General features: G+C 37.4%; 1 protein-coding gene and 1 long non-coding RNA gene across 2 annotated transcripts; both read left to right on the top strand.

The window, feature by feature from the left end:
* The first annotated feature begins 6 nt into the window (after positions 1–6).
* Positions 7–841, top strand: LOC149491702 (uncharacterized). The gene is made up of 2 exons (XR_016319308.1): positions 7–465; positions 617–841. It is a non-coding gene; the product is annotated as an uncharacterized LOC149491702 (long non-coding RNA).
* Positions 842–4,069: 3,228 nt separating this feature from the next.
* On the top strand, positions 4,070–5,986 carry LOC149491701 (uncharacterized). The gene is made up of 4 exons (XM_089717110.1): positions 4,070–4,375; positions 4,882–5,036; positions 5,381–5,924; positions 5,981–5,986. The coding sequence occupies exons 1-4, from the start codon at positions 4,070–4,072 to the stop codon at positions 5,984–5,986; spliced, it is 1,011 nt and encodes a 336-aa protein (XP_089573236.1).
* Positions 5,987–13,612: the final 7,626 nt, after the last annotated feature.

Genomic DNA, 13,612 nt, shown 5'->3' with positions numbered 1-13,612 from the left:
TCGTATGTTGGGTTTTTATATTGCAGCTGTTTTTGATTTCCAATATGTTGATTTTGATGTATATGACATTACTATTGTTGGGAACTTCCAAGATAAAGCTGGAAAAATGTATGACTGTAACTTTTTTTTTCGAAATTTGGGGCTTCTTAAGTTAGATTCAAAACATGTGTTCCTTAGGTATATGTCTTCGAAGCATGAAATAAATTTCATTCGAGTCTCATTCCGGCTTGATCATATATCTGTAAAGCGTGGCGGAAAAGCTGAATTCATTAGTAGGAGGGTGATCAATTGTGGCATTCATCCTATATATCGGGAAGAATATAGGAAAGCGGAAAGAAGGAATGAAAGAAGGAAAGAACTGGACAAGGATATAGTACAGGCGGCAAACACTGAATTATGGGAGAAGAATTCAAGACAAAGACTCTATTAATGTCAATTAGTATGGCAAATGGAAATTGACAATAGGTAAAGGAATTTCGTGTGTTTTACTTTGGGATTTTAGTTGACTTCAGTTTTCAATTCACACAATCACAGTAGTGGTGAGAATCAGCTTATTATTGGCTGTTACTTGGGTATTAGCACTCGTAATAGCTAATCTATTTCTAAGTTTCTGCAGTTGTACGTTGGCATTTTATCTTAAGGGCTTGTTGCAGTTGGTGGAAGATCTTTAATCATGTTTGCAGTTATCCTAAATGCTTGTCATTATTTGCTAGTTTGGAGTTTTGGAGGGAAGTATAGATTGATCTTTAAAAGATGTTTGCTTCATTTCAATTGATCTTTAAAACAAATTTTGTAAATTGGTTCAATTATATCAGCAACTCATATAAATATTTTCTTTGGATCTTTGATACTATATCAGCCTATCAAAAAAAAAAAAAAAAAGAAAGAAAGCTATTAAGTCTATTGTTTTTCTTTTTATTTATTTATTTATTACGAGTTTCAATACATGGAATAATATTATGAACTATATAATATAATACCCTCTTTAATTCATTAAATTATAAATAATTTTATAATCATTAACTTTTTATGAAATTCAATTAATTTTTAAAAATATTCCTACATTTAAAAATATTTCTTTGATAATATAGAATCTAGATATATAATTAACCAAAAATAAGAATGTTAATTCTTTATAATTAAACTAATACAATTAGATGCCATTTAAAAATCTTTTCATCATAAATGTATTGTATCTACTGCTACTGACTTAACACAAGCTTTCCTGTCAAGACGGGTGATTAAGGTTGGAAGGTAACAATTAATTTGACTTTCCTATAATATATTTTTTTAAAATTCTATTTTTATCTAGCAATCCGTTGAATTTCAGACAATCTGTTACATCAATTCCTTCAAGAGATAATTGAACCAATTTACAAAATTTAATGTGACACATCATCAAACACTTTGTGGGGTGGAGCTAGACTTCAAGTGTTGGGATTAAGGATCAATATAAATATTTATGTGAGTTGCTGATATAATTGAACCAATTTACAAAATTTATTTTAAAGATCAATTGAAATGAAGCAAACATCTTTTAAAAATCTAGGTTATTGAATCATGTACATCATTACATACTTCCCTCCTAAATTCCAAACTAGCAAATAATTAAAATTTGAATTGAAAGTCGAAGTTTAGTTAATCAAAATCCCAAAGAGAAACACACGAAACTAGAAATTCTTTTAATTAAAGTCTTGGTCTTGAATTCTTATCCCAAAATTCAGCATTCGCCGACCGTTTCCTTGTCTAGGGCTCTCATTACCATCCTTATTGGTTTGAATCATTTCTTGTTTTGGTGTCCTATATTGTTCCCGAGACACAGGACGAACACTACACTTAATCATCGGTTCCCTATTATAACTAGGTTCATAACTCTTTCTAATAGCAAAGTGGAATGAGGCCTGAGTGAAATGCTCTTCACAGTCGAAAGATTTGTACCAAAGGAGCACATGTTTTGAATCTAACTTAGGCATCAAAAGCATACCTGAAAAAATAAAAGTTAAGGATCTTTCCGGATTTATCTTCGAATTCGGCAAAACATTTAATGGAACCTTGATCATGAGAATGAAGAAGTTGGGAAGCAATAACAGTGCAAAAGCAGAAACCCAAAATATCATCATCCCTTTCCAGCTCGAAAGAAAGATGAGATCCACTTGTCTGATATCTCATACTTTGCAGCACTTCCATCCCAGGGATACATATTCTGAACACTTGCCCCATGAAAATAAAATTGGGAAAAATATAGTCAAATTAACACTTAAGTTAGGACTCTCAAAAGCTGTTTCAAACTAGGGGAACATTAGAGAAAGGAACCATACCTCTATGTTTGAATTTGGTGACAATACGGTTTCTATAATTTCAATACCCACATTTTCACCCAATTTGATGCAATTAATAACGTTAAGACATAAATACAGAAATCCATCTTCATCTTCATGGGAAAAGAATGGACATGATACGAATTCTAAAGAGATGCAATTTGATGCAGAAAACGAAAATAAGATTGGAATCTCTGGCAAATATCTAAGCCTCATACAATCATCCAAGCTAAGGATAACCAAGTTAGAAAGTTGTTTGATGCTTGCAGGAATGCTTTCAAAACCGTTTCCATCCAAATATAACTCTTTTAATGAAATTAATGATCCAATGCTCTCAGGAATTTCTGATACACCACAATCAACTAGAATAAGTTCCTGGAACAGATTCAAACCATGCAATGAAGATGGTGATGTTTGAATGCCACATCTTGTTGCAATGAGTTCCCCCAGAGAGTTTCAAACAACCACTAACATCAATGCTGTGAAGAGATTGTAACTGGCCAATGCAGTGTGGAAGATTTTCACGCTCTGTACTATTAGCAGAATATCCGTGTATCTCTATCTCTTAATCTTTGACTTTGTATTAGTTTGTTTTGATTATGTTGAGATTTAGTTTGTTATTGATATTCCTACTGCTAAGGAATTCAGTCTGTTGCTTTGTATTTAAATGTTGATTCATCTGGAATAAGTGATACAACTTCATTCTTCACTTTCATATTTATTATGGTATCAGAGCTCTCATAACTCAAAAGAGTTGATCCAATTTTTTTTTTCTCCCAACAAGTCAGCCCATGGCAACCATTCTAAATGCTGATAACATTACTCCCAACCCCACCCATCAAATAATTCAGTTCAACCCTTCTGCTCAATTGCCTATTAAGCTCAAAGGCAGTTCCAATTTTTCCACTTGGAAAACTCAATTAACTCTTCTTCTTGATGGCCATGACCTTGCTGGTCATCTTGATAACACCACACCCCCTCCACCAAAAACAATTACTCAAGACAACATCACTCGAGACAACCCACAGTATCGTTTATGGCTACGCCAAGACCGCCTCATTCATCAAGCAATGATGGCTTCTGTTGATCAAACCATTGCCTCCATCGTAGGTAATGCATCCAACTCTGCTCAAGCATGGACAACTCTTCATAACACCTATGCCAACAAAAGTCACACTCGTATTTATAGTCTACGCGATCAACTCAGTCGCATCCACAAAGATGACAAAACCATCACAGAATACCTTCACAAAATTCGTGAAATTGCTGATGAGCTTGCTACTGCAGGTTCTCCAATGGTGGAAGCAGAGTTTACTGTTAAAATTCTCAACGGTCTAAATTCAGATTATCGCGAAGTACCAGCAGCAATCCGCAACCGGAGTATCCCGATTGAGTACCCGAAACTTTGTGAAAAACTTCTAGATCATGAACTCTGTCTTCAAAATGAAGCAAAATCAGTCTCTTCCGCTATACCAACTGTTGTCGCTAATCAAGCTATGTCCAATGCTTGCAACAATCGATCTAATCGACGCTTTCCCAATAACAACTAGCACTTCTCCAACTTTCAACCAACCCAGTGGCGCCCAAACAGGACCAATCAACAAACATCATGGCGTCTACCATCCTCTAGTACATCCTACAATGGAGTCACTTGTCAATTATGCAATAAATATGGTCACACTGCCTTTGTGTGTCGCAGCAGATCCCATGATCATCTTCAGGCTAGAACAAATTTTGTTTCGACTTCTCAAATGTCAGACAAACCATGGGTTCTTGACTCCGGTGCCTCTCATCATATAACTGCTGATCCTCACAACATGCCTGAATACACGGGTTTTCAAGAAGTGACCATGGGTGATGGTAACAAAATCCCAATTACACACACTGGTTCTACTCATTTGTATGCATCTAACAAAGCTTTCCGGCTGTCTAATACTATTTGTGCTCCCCAAATTAAAACCAATTTAATTTCTGTTAACAAGTTTTGTCACGATAATATGATCTCAGTTGAATTCTTTCCTTTTGATTTTGTTGTCAAGGATCTTGCAACCAGAAAGGTACTGGTACGCGGCCGGAGTAACAATGGATTATACGAGTGGCCACAAACACCCTTGTCCTCTCCTTCACCTGCAGCTCACACAGCAACCTCAACAAGTTCTATTGAAACCTGGCATTGTAGACTTGGTCATCCCCATGAGAAAGTTCTACATCTTATTTTAAATAAATGTTCCATTTCTGTTTCAACTCCAAACAAATTATCCTTTTGTAATTCACGTCATTCTAATAAAGCTCATAAGCAACCATTTTCTCAACTTACTCTGCAAGCTCAAAGCCTCTCCAAATTATTTTTAGTGATTTATGGGGTCCATCTCCCACTCTTTCTGTTGACAAAAAATTATATTATTGCATCTTTGTTGATCAATATACAAAATATATCTGGCTTTACACGTTGAAACACAAAACTGAGGTCACATCAATTTTTCAAAAATTTCACCCTTTAGTTGAAAAACACTTTAATTCTAATATTCTCTCATTTTACACTGATGGTGGTGGTGAATTTCAGGGTCTAGATTCCTACCTTAGTCTAAATGGAATAGAACATTTGAAAACTCCTCCTTATACTCCACAACGTGTTGCTATTGCCGAACGTCGACACTGCCACATTGTTGAAACAGCACGGACGTTACTTTATGAAGCCACTCTTCCATCAAACCTTTGGTCCTTTGCTTCTAATCATGCCCTATATCTTATCAATAGAATGCCTACCAACACTTTAGCTCAACATTCTCCATTTGAAATGTTATTTCAAAAACAGCCAGATTACTTGTCATTAAAAACTTTTGGATGTTTGTGTTACCCATGGCTTAAACCTTATTCCCCCAATAAACTGGCCCCAAGATCTACACCATGTGTTTACTTAGGTTTTTCTCTCCCCCATCATTATCATCAATGTTTCGATCCTCTCACTTCAAAAATTTACTTGTCTCGTGATGTCGATTTCTTGAACATATTTTCCCGTACAAATCCATGTTCTCTAATGTCTTGGTCTCAAATTTCAGTAGGTCCTTTCAATGGTATGACTTATCTCAATCTCAGTCTCCCATTTTTCACCCTGCCTCATCTACCTCAAAACCCATCTCCACCCAAACTTTACCTAGTCCAATACCTGTGCTTTCTATGACTCCAACTACACTAAATACGGAAACCGTGATTGCTCATGACTCTGGAAACTCCGGTCGTGCAACCTCAGCTGCAGTGATATCATCACCCCCGCCTCTACCTTCTCCTATAACTATTCGTGAACCATCCCCTCCCCCAATTCCTGCTCCAATTTCTTCTACCTTCAACTGCCCAACTTCTTCATATTTGACTACAGCCATTCCTCAACTTCCACCTGCTCGTGTTGTTACACGTTCACAGAATCAGATTTACAAACCAAAGAAAATCTTTGATTATATGGCACAAGTCCAGCCTGATCAACCACCTAATACCTTTTCCCAAGCCAACAAAAAACCAGAGTGGCAGGCAGCTATGAAGGCTGAGTATGATGCATTAATGAGAAATCAAACTTGGGAACTTGTTCCATATGATCCTTCTAAAAATATTGTTGATTGCAAATGGTTGTATCGAATTAAACGGAAATCTTATGGTTCTGTTGACAGGTTTAAAGCGCAGTTAGTTACAAAAGGGTTCACAAAACGCCCCGGCTTGGATTATCATTCCACTTTCAGTCCTGTGGTCAAGCCAACAACAGTTAGATTGGTGCTTTCACTTGCTATTCAATATAACTGGCCTCTGTGTCAACTCGATGTCAACAATGCCTTTCTACAAGGCAATCTTGATGAGGAAGTATTCATGACTCAACCTCCTGGTTTTGAGAATTCCAAATTTCCCTCTCATGTTTGTTTTCTTTGCAAGGCTATATATGGGCTAAAACAGGCTCCCCGTGCGTGGTACAATGCTCTTAAAAATCATCTCATCTCATTGGGTTTTTCCAAGTTTGAATCTAACAGCTCTCTCTTTATAAGTCATATGGCTTCTGCTGTTATTTTTGTTCTTGTATATGTCGATGATATCATTGTCACGGGAAGTTCAATCTCTGGTATTCAGCATACAATTGGTGCTATTGCAAGTCATTTTTCTATTATAGACCTTGGTGATTTGCAGTATTTTCTTGGAGTGGAAGTCTTGCGGCAAAAAGATTGTCTCTACCTATCTCAGGCCACTTATATTGCTGATATTCTTCAAGCTACAAACATGCAAGAATCCAAATCAGCTACTAATCCTATGAGCTCCTCAACGGTTCTTTCTCTTTCTGATGGTTCCTTGCCTGTTGATGCCTCTAAATATCGGCAAATTGTTGGTAAACTTCAGTATCTTAGTTTTACACATCTCGATATTTGCTTTGCTGTAAACAAGCTTTCCCAGTTTATGCATGCTCCATCTACTCTTCACTGGAAAGCGGTAAAAAGGGTTCTCGGTTATCTTAACGGTACTCTCCATTATGGTCTGTGTCTGATGAAAAGCAACTCTATGTCACTTCACATGTATTTTGACGCAGATTGGGCAGGTGATGTTAATGACCGTGTATCAACCACTGGGTATATTCAGTTCTTTGGGAATAATCCGATCAGCTGGTCTTCAAAAAAACAAACAACTATTGCGAGGTCATCTACGGAGGCTGAATATTGTGCTGTTGCAAGCGCTTTGTCTGAAACAACTTGGGTTCGTAATCTGTTATTTGAAATGGGCATTCGACTTTCTACGTCACCCGTTATCTATTGTGATAATATTGGGGCACTTATCTATGTGAAAATCTTGTGTTCCACGGTCGCATGAAACATTTAGCAGTTGATTTTCATTATGTTCATGATGAAGTTCATCAAAAGCAGCTTACTGTTTCACATGTTCATTCGGCAGACCAGGTTTGCTGACACTTCGACAAAAGCTTTGCCATCCACATCATTTGCTCATCATCTGAACAAGTTAAACATTGGTCCCCTCTGTCTAACTTGAGGGGGACGTATTAGCAGAATATCCGTGTATCTCTATCTCTTAATCTTTGACTTTGTATTAGTTTGTTTTGATTATGTTGAGATTTAGTTTGTTACTGATATTCCTATTGCTAAGGAATTCAGTTTGTTGCTTTGTATTTAAATGTTGATTCATCTGGAATAAGTGATACAACTTCATTCTTCACTTTCATATTTATTATGTACAACCACTTACTGGCAATGTAACAAGATGAGAGCAATCTCCAATTGATGAAGGCAATTGTTTTATTGCAGTTTCACTTAAATCTAATTTCCTTAAATTGCAAGGAATCTCTGGCCATTCTTCAAGTTTTATGCAACCTTTAAGATTAAGATACTCAATATTTTCGAACTGAAGGAAGCTTGGCAAACTGCAAATATTTTCACAGCGCTGTAAGTCTAGATGGGCTAAATAACTATGAGGTTTTTATTAATTTCAGAGGCAAAGACATCCGCGACGGTTTTCTCTCCTTTCTATTTGAATCTTTGAACGAAAAAGGAACTGAAATAACACCAGCCCTCAAGCAAACAATTCAAGAATCATGTATTTCAATCGTCCTATTCTCCAAAAACTATGAAGATTCTCCATGGTGCTTGGACGAACTTGTTGTGATAAATGAATGCAGAGAAAAGTTAGGACAAACGGTTTTACCAGTTTTTTACCGTGCAGATCCAACTGATGTTCAAGAGTTGAGAGGGCCTTTTGCTTTTACGTTGTCTTCTTGTTTTCTCTTCATCAATAAGAGATTAAATGAGAAATTGAAGGTACATACATATGGCCAAATCAAAAATTTTTCAATAAGAAAAAAAAATACCAAAAACTAGCTTCAATATGTCGAAATCTGAAAGGAAAAAACTTGCCTAGTAAATAAATAAGTTTTTGCTTACTATGTATTGTTCATTTGTGATCAGAAATTATCAAATGCTAGTTCAGAGAATCGTCAATTGTGTTTCAGAGATATTAAGTCATATGGCTTCAAATGCTAGTTACCATGACAAGTTGTTGGAATCGATTGGCGTGCGGAGAAAGTGAAATTGTTATTGGACACTGATGTAAATGGTTAGAAATTGGACAATAGGAATTTGGGGAATGGCTGGTATTGGAAAGACAACTCTTGCAGGTATAGGGTTCATCTGAAATTTTTACTATTCATATCTGTTTCAAATTTATTTAAATATTTATTTAAGTATTCGTATCTAAATCCGTTTAAATTTTACTATCTGTATATATTCAACACCGGTTTTAAGCACCCTTACACGGGTAAGGTACGTCTCTTAATAAAAATATAGGCGTTTTCCGTTAAAAAGATGAAAGAAAAGTAAGAGAGAACTAAGAAAATTATTTTAAAATGAGAAATGATGCCCTTGAGCTTTCTTTCTCTACACCTTTGTTCATGGTCTTCCTCTCCCACCACCACAAATTAGCCCAATTTTACTCGATCCACTGCGAGAAGATGGTCCTGCCTTCTTGGGAACTGTGAAGGTTTGGAGGCTTGAAATTATTCCAAGAAAAAATATTTATCGAAAGATAAAGATCTAACAAAAGACTTGGTTTGTGTAGATTGTTCCTTCTCATTTTCCTTCACAATGCCAATCAACAAGGACCCATTTACTCCTCCTCAGTCTCTACTATTTGGGAAAGCTATAACTAGACTTCACCGCCGTCATGTAGTCCGCCCAGTAGAGAAAGAAAAAATAGAAACAAGAGTTTTGAATATGTATATACGAAGATGCAGCAACTGATATATTATTAATGCTGTTTTTCCATATATTCAATTAATGAAAGAAAGACACTATATAGTGGTTAAGTCCATGACTAAGTACAAAAATCCCTTAATAATCTATGAAATATTAACTAATTATTGAAAGCAGATCCTAGCTACAACTTAGTCAAGATACAATCTGCACATGGTAATCCAACAACCAAATATATCTAACAGAATATGGAAAATATTTAGCCATCCTTATTCCTCCATAAACCACCTTATTTCTCCTTATTTTCCACAACAGGTGCTTGCAAGGAAGTGTGATCACTTATAACCACCTTATCACTCCTATGATCATCAACATCCCCCCTCAAACTTTGTCGGGGCTGGAGGCATAGTTTGCTGCGAAATATAGTAATGGTAGACTTGTGTATGGGTTTTAGTGAAGATGTCAGCTACCTGTTGAGTAGTGGGAACATATATGGTTACTAGAAGACCACATGCAACTTGATCTCGAACAAAGTGGTAGTCGAGCTCGATATGTTTATTTCTAGCATGAAACACGGGATTGACTGTAAGAAACAATGCACTTAGATTGTCACAGTATGTGCGGTGGAACTGCATGGGAATGGAAAAATCTTGAAGCAAATAAGTTAGCCAAGTGAGTTCCGCAGCAGTGTGGGCCATGGCTCGTACTCCACTTCAGTACTTGAGCGGGAGACAGGTGTGCTATTTTTTTGCACACTAGGAAAATGAGATTCTGTCCAAGAACGTACAGTACCCCGTTGTTTGAACGCCTTGTGAGAGGACAACAGCCAATCAGCGTCAGCATAACCCTGCAACAACAACGAGACTTAGAAGTTAAAATATTCCGAGATTCAAAGTTCCTTTAACATACCGAAGGATCCGATGGGCAAACTTCATGTGCATCACTGTTGGATTCTGCAAAAAACTGAGAAACAAAATTTACACTAAAAGCAATATCCGGACGTGTGAGTGTTAAATACTGTAATGCGCTACTAGACTCCTATAAAAATGAGGGTCAACAGAAGCTGTAACCTTCTCAACAGCCGGTCTGAGCTCCAAGGGAGTAGCCATGGGTTTGCTGTCAACCATTCCAAACCGTTCAAGCAATGTCAAAGCATAATGGGTCTGATTCAACAAAATTCCATCATCTGTGTGTGTAACCTCTATACCTAAAAAATGATGCAAGAGCCCTAGGTCTTTCATAGCAAATTCACTACACAATAGCTGGACAAATTTATCAATTAACAAAGTTGAGGAACCTAGTCAAAAGCATGTCATCAACATAGATTAAAAGTGCAAGTGTCCCTTGTGTAGACTTAAAAATGAACAGGGAAGGGTCGGCCAAACTACAAACAAAACCATAAGAAATTAAAAAACACTCAATCTGTCAAACCAGGCTCGCGGAGCCTGTTTCAAACCATATAAAGCTCGTTTCAATTTACACACATGTGTCAGGAAATTGGGAATCAATCATACCTGGTGGTTGGTCTATAAAAAGATCCTCTGTTATATGCCCATGCAAAAAGGCATTTTTGACATCAAGCTGACGTACCTGCCAATGCCGAAACCAAAGCAATTCGCAAGAACCATTCTGAATAGTTCCAGGCTTGACGACGGGGGAGAACGTTTCTGTAAAATCCTGACCATCAATTTGATGAAAGCCTTTTGCAACTAATCGCGCTTTCAGCCGATCCAAAGTACCATCTGGTTTCAATTTAGCCTTAAACACCCATTTGGATCCTATAATATTCATGCCTGCCTGTCTAGGAACCAAAGTCCATGTCTGATTATTGTGTAATGCTGTCAATTCTTCTTCCATGCATGTTTCCAACCAGAATGTGCCAGGGCCTGTCGTACCGTTCGTGCTCCTTCGAATTGAAGTATCCACCTCTGTTAAAGAGCATAGCGAGGATTCGGTTTCACAATCCCAACTGAGAACGTGTTACCATTGAATGACGGGGAGCACCCTGTACCAATGCGTGAGGGACTATTCCAGAGGAAACTTAATCAACTGAAATAGATAAGTCAGGGGACAGAACGTTCAACTGATTTTCGAGTGTTCAGTTTCAATATTAGGAATAGCAAAATGGAAGAAGTGTCAGACAACGACAAATTCGTGGCTGGCGATTGGGGATTTGACAAACTAGAAGATGAGGGAAAATTAGGTAATGGGGAATCAGGCGTAATAGGGAAAGGTGAGGTATATGGCGTGGACAAAGATGAGGGCGAAGAAAGAGTACCTGTTCCCAAATTTGGTGAGGGCAGTGGAGAAGGAGGATCCACCAGTGGTGCGGATTCATCAGCAGACGCTGCTCGCGGGTGAATTCGTTGAAGAGGGACCTGTTTCTAATGTGTTTGAATTTATCTGAGGGATATTACATGCAGCTGGCTCAGTTTCTGATTGTGTCGAGTCTTTTGCAATGGAAACGGGATAGGTATCAGGGATAATAATTGGTTGGGTTTGTCCTCTATAGGTGACACATCAGCTGGTAGTGGTATCCAAGTATCAAATACTTGTTCTGCACATTGAGATGCATTTTTTCTTTTGATTTATAAGGAAAACAGCCCTCATCGAACACTACATGCCTGGAAATAATGTATTTCCGGTTCTGAATATCATAACATCGATAGCCCTTGTATTATCACTGTAGCCTGCAAACACATAAAGAATAGACTTTGGGTCAAATTTATTTTTCCTTGTATCCCAATATACGGAAAACATTTACACCCAAATACCCCTAAAACAGAGTAATCAGGATGCTTATGATGTAATTGATAAAATGGTGACTCAAAAGAAATTGATGATGATGGAAGCCGATTAATTAAATATACTGGCAGTTGAAAAAGCATTAAACCAAAAGATAAGGGAAGACGGCTGTGAAATAACATGGACATTCCCAACTCACGAATTACACGATGTCGACGCTCAACTGTTCCAGCTTGTTCTGGTGTATAGGGACACGAAACATGGTGAACTATACCAGTTTTAAGAAAATGTGTAGCCAAAGCAGAATTAACAAATTCACCTCCGCCATTAGATTGGAAAACTTTTATAACAGCATTGTATTGTCTTTTAATGTAACTTTCAAAAGCAATGAAAGCCGAATAAAAGTCAGATTTTAAGCGCAAGGGTATGATCCACACATATTTGGAAAAATCGTCGACAAGACAAGCGTAATACTTAAATTTTTCAATTGACAGAACTGGGGCTGGACCCCATAAATCACAATGAATTTTTTCAAAAGGAGTTGTAGCAGAATTAGCACTTTATAAAAAGGAAATTTGCTGAGTTTCCCCAGCTGACAACTATCACAAACTTGGTTTAGTTTTAATTGTCCTCTAACAGAGATGAGGCCTTTATTATGCAGATTATTTAAAGCAGACATTTGTGGATGTCCTAGACGTTGGTGCCACACATCGGCACTACAAGACTTAAAACGAAATGAAAAAATTAGCCTCAGGACTACTGGAAATTGTATACAAATCACCCTTCTTTGGTCCCTGCATGATTGTTGCGCCTGTCTTCCGTTCCTTCACAATAAACGAATCGTTAGTGAACTCACAATTTACTGGAAATTGTGAAGTTAACTTGTTTACTGATAGTAAATTCTTTTTTAAGCTAGGAACATACAAAATCTCAGATAAAGGAAGAACATTATTATTCTTACAAATTTTTAGCAGTTCCAACACCTGCTATAGGGATGGAAGAACCATCTCCTATAATTACAGAATCGCTACCTGTATATTTATATAGACTAGATACCATACCTTCATTACCAGTCATATGATTGGTAGTACCGGTATCGGACGTCCAATCATGGTCACGAACACTATTATCTAGTGTTAAAGACGCCAGAGCTTGTGGAAGGGATTCTGTGGGTGTTGAAGAAGGGATCCACCAACAAATTTTTCGCAATATGTCCTTTTTTGCTACAAATCTGACAGGTTTCATCTCGATAAAGTTCGCGTTCTGCTATTGTCATCCTTCGTTTCCAGGTGGTGCAAGGTCGTCTGTGTTTGGCCTGAAAAATTCCCTTGATTCTGTGCTTGAAAATCCACGCCCTGCAGAAGAAAAAGATGAGCGAAAATTTTTTGAGTCATAGTTGGAATTTGACACACCAAACTGTTGGTCTCTCTTTGATTGTGCATAAAACGCCAAATGTGGAGTATGAGTAGCCAAGGCCGAATTTCCAGAGTTTGCGAACCAGGTTCGCCTTTGATCATGGTTTTGAAGTTGGGAAATTAATTCAGTGTAAGACGGAGTTGGGGTTTCACATGGTGGTTGTGAAAGTTTCATATTGAGGACCAAGGCGTGTTAATAGGCTGTAATTTTTTCTTTTTCTGAAATGGGGCGGCCAATTGCTGCTAAACTGTCGCAAATATTTCTAAACTGGCGAATATGAGTGGTGATGGGTACAATTTCATCTTTGCGAAGGTAGGTTAATTGTTGACGGAGTGTAAACTCCCTTTCTTGAGAAACTTGGGCGTATGATTCTTTTAAACCATTCCACACAGCAAACGCTGTGTC

This window comes from Jatropha curcas, unplaced genomic scaffold, assembly GCF_041381405.1.
Source record: "Jatropha curcas cultivar XTBG-Jc1 unplaced genomic scaffold, XTBG_Jcur_1.0 HiC_scaffold_818_pilon, whole genome shotgun sequence".
Lineage (NCBI taxonomy): Eukaryota > Viridiplantae > Streptophyta > Magnoliopsida > Malpighiales > Euphorbiaceae > Jatropha > Jatropha curcas.
The sequence above is the reverse complement of the archived record's forward strand: the minus strand, read 5'-3'. Positions and strand labels throughout refer to the sequence as shown.

Excerpts from the sequence above, each read along its gene's own strand:
- LOC149491701 (XM_089717110.1), top strand. The coding sequence starts at position 4,070 with ATGTCAGACAAACCATGGGTTCTTGACTCCGGTGCCTCTCATCATATA. Across the intron at positions 4,376-4,881 it reads AGGATCTTGCAACCAGAAAG|GGTCTAGATTCCTACCTTAG; the intron begins GTACTGGTACGC and ends GGTGAATTTCAG. Across the intron at positions 5,037-5,380 it reads ACTCTTCCATCAAACCTTTG|GTCCTTTCAATGGTATGACT; the intron begins GTCCTTTGCTTC and ends AAATTTCAGTAG.